The sequence below is a fragment of the Leishmania donovani genome, chromosome 32, assembly GCF_000227135.1.
Source record: "Leishmania donovani BPK282A1 complete genome, chromosome 32".
Lineage (NCBI taxonomy): Eukaryota > Euglenozoa > Kinetoplastea > Trypanosomatida > Trypanosomatidae > Leishmania > Leishmania donovani.
Genome location: NC_018259.1, coordinates 1 through 10,633, shown reverse-complemented (window position 1 = coordinate 10,633; position 10,633 = coordinate 1). Strand labels below are relative to the sequence as shown.

The following is a 10,633-nucleotide window of genomic DNA, read 5'->3' as shown; positions in this document are numbered from 1 at the left end:
ATCTGCCTCAGAGCGCCCAAAGCGAACTCCGCTTGTGGCGCCAACGAGCAGCACCGAATGTAAACCACGTCGCACCGCACGCCTTTCGGCGTCTGCCGCAGAGCACGGCCTTCACATAGGCTGCAACCCCAGGAGGACGGTGAGGGGGGGGGGTGCGCGGTACGCATGCATCCGCATACGAGGCAGATGGTCGTCACCGGTAGCCTCTGAGGGGAAGGGGAGGGGCGCCAGGCGCAAATAGCATCAACTCGGCTGGGCTCTGCGCGGTTTGCTGTGCCTTGTAGGCATAAACAACATTTCCAAAGAAAGCGAAGAACAGCAGCAGCACCACACCTTCCCAAAGACAGCACGCCGGCCCTCTCTGCCCTCCGTAAAGGCTGCGCACGCGGCCATGCGATTCATGCTGCAATTCATGCACGGATAACTTTTTTTCCCATACGCGGCCACTTCTGAAAAACAGCAAGTTGGCCGCTAATCCTGCAGGCCGCCGGAACCGTGACTCTGCGTACCACGCGTGACGGGGTCTACCTAGCAACATGGCAAAGAGCACGACATGATGGATGAGGGCGGGAGGGAGAGGGTGGACCCTGCACTGCCCGTAGAGGTCATCAAAACGCGATAAACAGCGGCGCTGTGAAAACGGAATGCAGAGATCAGCTTCCGCCCTTCCAGGCCACATCCAACATGCGTGTTGACGTCGCTGTTGGCCGGCTAGGAAATGGAATGAATCCTGTCAACTCCACGAATCACCTTCGTCGTTTTTGTTTCTTTGCTCTTTCCTCCATCTCTCTCTCATCTCACACGCGTGAGGACAGAAAAGATAAACGCATGCACCGACGCACAGAATTGACACACGTCCTCACTTCTCTGCAAACGCTCACGCTCCCACAGAGACACACGAAACTCGGGCTGCCTTGGCACGAGAGGCGCGTTGCTCGCGAAGCAAACCGGCAACACGAAGGGAAAGGAGCAAGAAAGAAGACTAAACATCCCTTTTCGTTTAACGATCAGTGCTGCGTTTGCTCCCCCTTCTTTGGTACGTTTTTCTTTTTTGTTATTTACGCCCGGCTAAGGCTTTCTCGATCTTTCTTTGAGAACTTCCTTCTTTCTGTGTGTTTTCACCTTGATAGGACGCGGTTTCTTTTTCCTCTTTACATTCGTGTGCTTCTTTATATCGATCAATCTTCACCCCATTGCCGTGCTGCACGGTTTTGCTACTATTCACAATGCAGGATCATATGTTTGCGAAGTCCGGCATCCCCGCGAACGGTGCGGGGCTCGGACAAAATTACTACACGCGTGACCTCATTACCGAAGTTCCGACGATCATTGAGATTGTGCCGGTTTCTTCAGAGGCACTGGCCACGCAGCGCGGTCCGCCAAAAGGAAACTCAGACACGTTCAAGATCTCCTTGGATGACGTGGAGCCGACTGCTGGGTGGCTGAGCGATCGCAACAACGCCTCGCTCGACATTTGCTTCATGCACAGCTTCGGCAAGTGCTACGGCAAAATTCGCGAAAAAGACCCCCGAACTTGTCACCAGATTCACGTGAAGCGTGAAGTGCTTGACAACCTGCGCAAGTATTACACAAACCCGCAGCGCAATTACTTCTGCCGCACCATGAAAGCAAACGTGACTGAGAAGTTTGCGCAGGTACTGTCACTACTGGCGCGGCGACGAATTGCCCTGCAATACCTGGAGTTCCGCACGGAAGACATTGAGGTGACTGCCGGTAGCACCGAGTACGAGGTACAGTACCGTCTCTGGCTCGTCAGCGACGTCGAGCCGCAGCGCAAGAGCAGGGCCAAAGCGGCGAATATTTTGACGGACAACTTCATCTCCTCCTCCAACCTCTGCTGGGACTTCGCGCTTACCGGACGGTGCTGCAGGGGTGCCTCTTGCCCCGATCTCCATGGCCACGTGGCCAAGGCACTTACGAAGGACCGTTTCGTGAAGGCGGCGCTGGCCGAAATGGGGAAGAAGGATTCCTTGGTGCCGTCGACGGAGACTACGCAGCCAGGGAAGACACCGAGGGTGTGCCAGCCGTCAGCTAGTGCTCCCCAGCAGTTTCCGCTGCCACCACCTATGCCACAGCAGTGTGCGCCTTTCATCGTGTCTTCACCGAGGCCGCCCCCGTACTGCTTTTCGTCTCTTCCACCTGCATCCGAGATGTCCGCGTCGTCGCCGAATCCGACCCTTGCCGCATTCCCGCTCGACATGTCGTCTCCGCAAGGAGCGCCGTGCTTCCTTGTGAATGAAGGCAGCGACGCCGTCTTTCGTCTCATCACGCACTCACAGTTTGCGTCATTCGGCAACGATGCCTCTTAGCGAGAGTGGAGCAGTGTCTTACGGGGCTAACACGAAAAAGAGGCCTGCAGCTGTGAGGTATTACGCACGAGGCTGCACGATTTTCTGCAGGACAGTGCCACCTCACCATAGATCACTGTGCCACGCACCTTCTCTTCCTTTTTCCTTGTTCTTCCTTTATCCCTCCGGTCTTTACAAATTTTTTGATCTCGCTCTCCTGCTTTTCGTGTATTGTTCTCTCACTTCACGTCTGTCGTTGTTCTCCCCCTTTTTGTACTGGGTTTCTTTCGCTCGCCATCATCAAGAGAGACGTTTTTCCGTGTATGTTTGCCATTTTCGGTGCATTATTTTCTTTTTTCACCAGCGCTCTTTTTTTTTAGCTCGCCAACAGTGCCCTATGGATAACTGAGACTAGCAGATAAAAGGGGAAAAAGCAACAATGACAGAGCAAGTGACCGCAGCTTCTTCCCCCCATGGGAAGCGTGTCGCGCATCTTCTATTTCGCCACCTATTGCTATTTCTCTTTTTCACTGCTTCTTGCGCCTCCATGTCTCTCATCTCCCTCGTTCTCTCTCTGCGAGTCGGAGTTGAGCCTGTTGCTGACTCTTTCTTTGTGTGTGTGTGCGTGTGTGTCTGTGCTTTTTTTCTCTATGTTTTCACGAGACGAACGCGTTCTGCAGACAGGGAAAGTCCTACCACTTTGTGTTTTTCTATACTGTGATTGGGCTATCACACAGCGTGCCAGCTTGCGTCTTGCATGTGCATCTCTCACGATTAAGCACTGATTCGCCCATAAGTCGGCACCTCCGAAGAGGCTCGGCAGAATACAAACAAACACATCTTTTTTTTTTCAACTCCCTTCTCTTATCGTTGATCTAACGCGTGGAAGAAATAATTGCTGATGCGATACCACCACGGTATATGAAAGATGGTGATCTCTGCACCCGTCTCTTCCGAGCAGTGTTCCCTGTTCGTATTGCTTTCGCCTTTCATGTTTAGCGGTTCATCGCTTCGTCTTGTGCTTTTCTGAACTCTCTTCGGTTTGGTTTTTACTGTTTTCAGCTTCTTTGTTTTTCTTTTCGTCCTGCCTTTTTCGTTTTTCTTCCAGTTTTTTTTTTTCTTTGTGAGTGGTAGCCTGTCTCGTGACAAAGGCGCGCATCGAAAGAAGAAAACAACGCGATCGCAAACCGTGCAACTTTATCTTTTCTTTAGCGATCTTGATTTTTATCTGATTACGTTCAACCTTCTCTGTTCGTAGTTTTTCTCTGTAAAAGGATACGCACTCACAAGCGCAGAGGGGGATGCAGATGTCTCTCTTGCCTTCTCTGTGCGCGCTATCCATCCTGTGCGTGTCTCTCTCCTTCTCACCGTTTCCGCGAATGGTGTACGTCTTTGCCTTTGTTTCTTTTTTTTTTGTGTTTTTCCCGTTTTGCGTTGTCAATTTTACTGCCTCCGCTCTCTTTTTTTCGTCGTCCTTCTCCCACTTCTCGCGTATATGCATCTACAACAGAAGTGCCATTTATGGTGCGATGAGTGAACAGACTGCCGGTGCGTTACATGTGTGGCCCTAAGTGTGCGCGACAGGGATGATGTGCGACGTGCGTCGAACAGCCTACGGGACAAAGACTTGTTACCGATGTAAGTTTCGTCACTGCTGGCCTTGGCCTCAATTTCTTCTCTCTGTTTTCTCTTGGTTTACGGATGTGAACTGGAAAGCTTTTGCACCTGTCGATGGCGTTCATTCAGTGGACGTGACCTGTGCTCTAGCGGCATGCATACTATCAAAATCGCCCACGGTCTCATTTGCACAGGGATGCACGACACAAAAACAATCCTCTACATTAGGCAAATAAGTAGATGATGTGTGTGCTCCGCCGATCCACACCTCACTGCGTCCCTGCAAGCCGTCCCCGGTGACATGTGCTATTAAGAGAATTAACGAGAGAGAAAGGAGCAACTCTTTTTTTTTGTGAGCTTTCTTTTCCAGCTGGCGTGTGCCAGTATTTTCTCTTTCAGCGTTCCCCACGGCTCTTTGGCTAACGAACACATTTGCCTCCCTCTTTCCTCTTTTTTCCCTACTGTATGCGTGCGTTTTTCCTTATGGCTGTATACGTTCACGTTGATTTACAGCGGCGAACGTAGCCCCCTCCACTTACAAGCTGTGGTTTTTGAACACACGCAGGAACGCATGGTTAGCGGATGTTCATCTCCACGACACGCTCACTTACACGCAAATAGAAAAAAAATGAGTGCGTGCTTTCACGACCAGCTTGACTGGTTTCCGAAAGAGTGCTGAACCATGAAGATCGAGGGAACCGCACTCGCGAATTTCCGGAGCATACGCCGAGATAAGTTGTTTCCCTGAAAACGCTTTCACACATTTGCACCTAACTTAGGGTGCCAATCACCTGCTTTTTCGTCTGTTCTCTTTTTCTCCCCCTAGACGTTTGACTTCACAAGACCCTGCACGCTCTTATCTCTTCCCCTACACTACAAGCGAACACAACGTCGACACACGCACTCCCAATGTGTCAGGGAGGGGTGCGAGATAGTGGCAGCGCATGCCGGGTTTTCTTCTCGAATTTTTCTTTTTTTTTTCTTCGCCGTTTTTGAGAACGATTTTTTTATTATGTTGTTTCGCCGCCCCTTTTCGCTTTCCTCTCCCTCGTCTCTGTTCCCCTTGCTCGTTACCGTGGATCGTGAGGACCCTTAACCTTTCCCTTCACCTCCACCGTTTCGGTCAGGTGTACTCGACTGCGCCGCCATGCTGTCTCTCTTTTTTGTTTTTCTCTTCTCAACTGGTCAGCTGACTTATGCTTCTTCACTTCCGTCATTCTTCGGATATGCTTTTTTTTTTTCGTTTGTGCTGTTCTTCTCGCTTTTCCGGGATTTTTGACACAAATATCCATCCTGTACGCTGCTTCAAACTTTTCATCTTGACTGTTTTATGCTCTTGTCTTCCAGTACTCGTTTAGCGTCCAGGATGTTGTGTTCGCGCATGAGAATCCCTCCTATTCGCCTTCTAATGTCTCGTTAAGGGACCTGCGACCCTGCTCGCCAAGGTTTCCTGCTCCTTCTCACATGCTGATCCCGCATGCACACCGGATGGTTAGTGGGGACGTCAAATCGCACGTCTTCCGCATTTTCTTCTTGTGCGTCCCGTTACGATTATGACGTTTCTCTCACGGACCTCCGGCAAAACATGAACACCAACAAGAGCCGAAGAAACGTCGCCTCGTTTTTCAATTTCTCATAAACAGCTCTGCAAGGGCCGCGAGCAGAGGGAAAAGAAAAGCGCTCGCCAGAGCAAGCAGAGACGTTCACGGATGCCGAGTGGCACAACGTGTTTCCTGAAAGGCTCGTGGCTTCATCCGAACTACTCCTTTCTCCACACCGCTTCTTGCAGATGGAGGGGAGGCGGCTCGACGTGGACCTAACTGCGAAGCTTCGCGCCGTATGCTTGGGACGAATGAGTTTTTCTTTTTTTTTACGCCTTCCATATACGTTTTCTACATCTACCCCTGCCTTTCAACTCCGCACATCTACTCTGCCGTGTACCTTGGCCCCGGGAACCCCATGTGGCTTCAGCACGTTTGCTCATTCCACGCCTTAGTTTTACATTTGAAGGGAAAGCAGACACAGACACAGACACAAACACAGAGGCAACGGCATTGGTTTCGTGGAAAGGTCGATCGCTCCCCACTTGACTTCCCTTGGATTCATGTCAGCACAGGAGGAGACCACCCCCGCGCGTCCCGCGGCAAAGAAGGCGCCATGGCAGAGCATGCCCGGCGCTCCTACGCGACCCAACTTTGCCCATTACGGGCCGAAGCTCGCGGCGCTGGCGGAGCAGCGGCGCACACTCATTGACAAAATCAAGAAGTTGCAGAGCTCCGTTCAAAACGATGCGGTGACGCAGGCCCGCCATGCGGAGCGAAATGCGTTTTTCGAGGAACTGAATGAGATCGATGCACGCCGCAAGGTTCAGCGGGACCGTCGTGCGGCTCAAGACGCTGAAATCGCTAAGTTGCGCAAGCACCGCGGTGAGATCTCTGACAAGCTGCGGGCTGTGCAGGCAGAGGTTGGTGGCTTCACGAACGTCCGAGAAATCGACGAGGCGATCGACTACATGATGCGCAAGATGGAGAGCAGCGGCGGCGGCCTTGGAGCCGAGAGGCGCAACCAGCAGCGTCTCCATAAGCTGGAGGACGCCAAGACACATCTTCTCCGGCTTCAGCCGTTGGCTGACGCCATTAAGCAGATCACGGAGCAGGAAGTGATACTTCAACAGGAGTACCACGCCATTTGCGAGCAAATCGGGATCCTGAACAGGGAATACGAGGAGAAGCTGCAGAAGAAACGTGCAAAGGACAAGGAGGCCCAGGCAGATGGGACCAACCGGGCTGACGTGTACAAGCAATGCGACGAGCTTCGCACCCGTGTGTCGGAGATTACGCAGTGCATGGACAGCCTGCGTGCGGAGCGCGAAAAGGTCTCTTCCGAGTGGGACGCGTGGAACAAAGAGGCCCGCAAGAAGTACTTTGAACAGCTCGAGCAGCAGCGCGAGAAGCGTCGAAAGGAGTATGAGGAACGACGCAACGCACACAAGATCGCCGCGAAGCGTGTCCGAGCGGCGAAGCGTCAGAACCCGTACGTGACGGAGATTAGCGCCTGTTCCACGCTGATTCAGTACTTGAAGCAGAAGAAGATGATGGTCCAACTGGACGAGGAGGACCGCAAGAGGCGCGAAGCTGCGGCACACTTTGATCCCTCTCAGATGGCACCCGCAGGCTGTGTGGTGGTGAGCGAGAGCAAGTGGTCGGAAAACAAGTCTCTGGGCAAGACTGCAAAGAAGCAACAAAAGCATCAGCAGAAGCAAAAGGAGAATACCTCCGCAGCGAAGCCGAGCACCGCAGTGAACGACCAGAAGGGTCGTGCTCTGCAGCACCCGGTGGAAAAGATCCGTCTTTTCCAGATGATAGACGTCGATCCGGCGCTGTCGCTAGCGACCATTGACGACAAGATTCGCCACATTGAGACGCTGAAAAGCCAGTACGAGTCACACATTCAGACGGGCGAGTTGGTGCTCTCTAGCGGCGACGACGAAGAAGAGGAAGAGGCGGACGACAGCGCGAACACGCCTTTACCAAAGGCTCCAGAGGGTGCGGAGACGGCAGGGGTGCATGCGACCGAGGAGGCTGCCTAGCCCTTTTGCTCCAGGTAACCATAGTTCATTGAGTCTTAATTCCTAAGTTTGGAAAGGAGTTGGTGACGAAGGAGACAGACGGAAATCGTCTGCGTGACATCATTGACTTTTCTTTTGTCTTCTCGTGATTGAGAACCTCTATTTGCAAGTCTCCCCGATTTTTTTCTCTGCGCTGATGTCAGCGGCGAGTGTGCCTGCCAAAATTGTTGATGAGACTGTGTGCATCTTTGTTTCTGCGTCTGTGCTCCTGCGTGACTCCCTGGGTGCAGGCGCTCCCTCACCTTCGCGGCTGACATGCTACCCCCGTCTTCCCCCCGGATCATGAAGGAGCCACGGAAGAGACACAGAGCAAGGAAGTGTGAAGCTGTTGCTGCATGGATGCCGGTGTTGCTTGCATTCTCGCGGACCCCTTTCGCTCTCTCGAGCAGTAGCTGCGATTTGCTTTATCGCTCGTTTCCCCCGTAATAGATAAACATATCTCCCCGATCCACGTGAATGCTACCGCGAACGTCGGGTTCAATGGGTGTCCGGCGCTCCGGGCACCTATTCGCAGCGGCTACTCGTAACCAGATCGATGGCGTCGAGGGGACAGCGCACCACTGCCGCTTTTGACCCTCGAAGCTAGCGGGTGGGCCACATCGTTTTCGCCCTACCTGTTTCACGAGATGCCATCATGCCTCTCTCATCTATCGTCCGCATCCCGTTGTCAGGTCGCCGCTTCTCCTTCCATTGTTTCCAACAACGTGCCACTTTCTCCTCCTTTGTCGCTTCGCCAACCAAGAGAATCCCCGAGAAACGCCGGCGAAGGCTACACGTGCTGTCAACCACGACAGGTCACCAGGTGCCAACAGCTCTCTTCAGCTCCTTTGTTCATTGCGCACTCACCAGGGCCCGCGGAAAGGGAGTAACGGTGCAACACCAACGTCGACGGCGCAGATAAACCATGCTCCGCTTCACCGCAGTCCGCCGCCTCGGCAGCCCAACGTACGGAAGTTGGCCGTGGCCGTCCAAGCTACCCCTCAAGAAAGACTGGTACTACCGCCTCAGTCGGCGCGAGAGCATTGCCGATGAGACGCGGCAGTATATGGTAGTCGGGGACTTTCTCCTTTTGTTTGTGCTGAGCTTCTCCATGTACCGCGTCTACGTGCTGAATCGCAGCAATTCCTACCAAACCCATCTGTGCCACCTAGTGAACTATCCGCCAGCAATCATCGCAAACGAGTTTGACTTCAATGACATGAGCGCAAATCGCGTCGTGGAGAGGAAGGAGTTGGACACGTACCGCGAGAACGTGGTGACATGCAAAAGCTCTGGTAAGCCCATCGAATCCATAATCTTTAACTACTAGGCGCTCTGCCGGTTCCACACTGTAGTAGCAACGGTTCTTGTTACATTTTTTCGTCTCTAGCAGCGTGTATTTCTGTTTCTCTCACTCTTCGCTGAGAATCTACGATCGACTTTATTACACCTCCGCACTCAAAGCTGAGCACAAAACAGCACTAACCGCACGGCCTGCTCACAACAGCCATGTTGTGAATCACGTTGCACAGGCACATGCCGTCATTGCGAAAAGATAGTGCTGTGGAGACGCAACGGGGTCTACCCAAACGTTTCATCATACACTGGTGTTGGATTTCTCGCTAGGTGAGCGATTTACCGAGTCCCCCTTTGCTCCCTTCGCCTGGCACCATCTGTGTGCTTCTTTGCGGTTCCTCCACCGCGCCCCTCCTTTTTCGCTGGTCTTTCCCTCACTTCGAAACTCACCGCTTGGCTTGCACTCGCTTGCTCATCCACTCACGTGTTGACTCTTTTGCCAGCGACGACGGCCTCCTCCTCTCTCTGTTGCGTTAAGCTAGTGGCCCTCCTGACCGCGACATTCACCAGGGCATCCGGCTTCGTGGTTGGACACATAAGCTATTCCACGTGGTCCTACGGAGGTAGGGGTCTCTGCATAAACTCTTTGCACGGCAACCGAAGCCGCCTGATCGGCTATCTCCCTGACTGACGCACATCTATAACAGCGGTTGCAGCGATCGATCTGGCACCACAGGCTAACCAGCTCACGAAAGCATCCACTTGATTGTCACCAAAGCATGCCTGCACGGGCTCTGCACAATACGTGTAGTTGAGATGCCGTGCAGCGGCTAGCAGTGCAACAGTTTTCTTGGCCGTTGATGTGTGCATTGCCGATGCCGCAACTTTGCCGACAGCGCTGCTTCTCCTGCGTGTGCGACGCACTGCTCGTCCTTCATCCCCGCAGGGAACAGCCCACACCAGACCTTGCTACCAGAAGTCTTGCAGACACCGCTTTCGTTTTGTTGCGCAACCGTTGCGCCTGCCAGGCCAGCAGCGCTCCCGTGACGGTACACTTAGCGCTACTGGTCCGAGCCAGCAACGCGGTGACTTTGCTTATAGTGCTCGAAGACTGTCGTCTCTCTGGCTTCTTGGCAACCCCACAATGTGTGCGGCGACCCATGCTCTGCGCCTTGCCTTTCAGTGGAAGACCCAGGAATACCTCATCCAGCGCGGCAGCGTGCTGGGCAAGAAGCAGCTCCAGCGTCTGCAAGGCAGCGAGGATTAAGACGCCAAGGAGGAGCTGCGCGTCCACTGAGTCTGCATCGAGAAGGTGTGCCCTGCAGAGTGCGTGCTCGAGCTGAGGCCGGCTGAGTGCATCACGGTGACGCAGGGCCTCTGCCACGAGCTAGGCGCCAAGAATACCAGGGGGCAGGCGCATGGTGGTGGGGTGAGCCGGCGCAACAACCACAACCCTGACCGCCGCTTCGCCGCCCTGGTGCGCGGCTTCCCGACGATTGTGAAAGACTAGAAGTCCAAACGCCTGCTGTGCAATGAGTGCCCGTCGGTGTCCAAGGATCCCCGAGGTCTAGTCGACAGCGCTCTGGCGAGAGGCGCGTGCACGTGCACCCATCACTCTCTTGTACCTGCCGTCCTCGGAGGGCGAATAGACACAACACCCGAAGACAGCATCAGCAGCACTAGTGGCAGCGGATGCAGCAGTAGCGGCACACGGAGACGCAAGCAGGGACGCACACACCTTAACGACCAGCACCTTTACACGCAGTGAACGCAAGGGGCACGCATTGCAGCTCTGACATCCTGC

The 10,633-nt window shown here is 53.7% G+C and overlaps 3 protein-coding genes across 3 annotated transcripts; all 3 read left to right on the top strand.

Moving 5' to 3' along the window:
• Window positions 1-1,226: 1,226 nt before the first annotated feature.
• On the top strand, window positions 1,227-2,330 carry LDBPK_320030 (hypothetical protein, unknown function; the record flags this gene model as incomplete). Its single annotated transcript, XM_003863374.1, has 1 exon — window positions 1,227-2,330. One exon carries the CDS (start codon window positions 1,227-1,229, stop codon window positions 2,328-2,330), a length of 1,104 nt encoding a protein of 367 aa, XP_003863422.1.
• A 3,700-nt stretch (window positions 2,331-6,030) lies between these two features.
• On the top strand, window positions 6,031-7,515 carry LDBPK_320020 (hypothetical protein, conserved; the record flags this gene model as incomplete). The annotated part of the gene is made up of 1 exon (XM_003863373.1): window positions 6,031-7,515. One exon carries the CDS (start codon window positions 6,031-6,033, stop codon window positions 7,513-7,515), a length of 1,485 nt encoding a protein of 494 aa, XP_003863421.1.
• Window positions 7,516-8,458: 943 nt separating this feature from the next.
• On the top strand, window positions 8,459-8,863 carry LDBPK_320010 (hypothetical protein, conserved; the record flags this gene model as incomplete). Its single annotated transcript, XM_003863372.1, has 1 exon — window positions 8,459-8,863. One exon carries the CDS (start codon window positions 8,459-8,461, stop codon window positions 8,861-8,863), a length of 405 nt encoding a protein of 134 aa, XP_003863420.1.
• Between the last annotated feature and the right edge of the window lie 1,770 nt (window positions 8,864-10,633).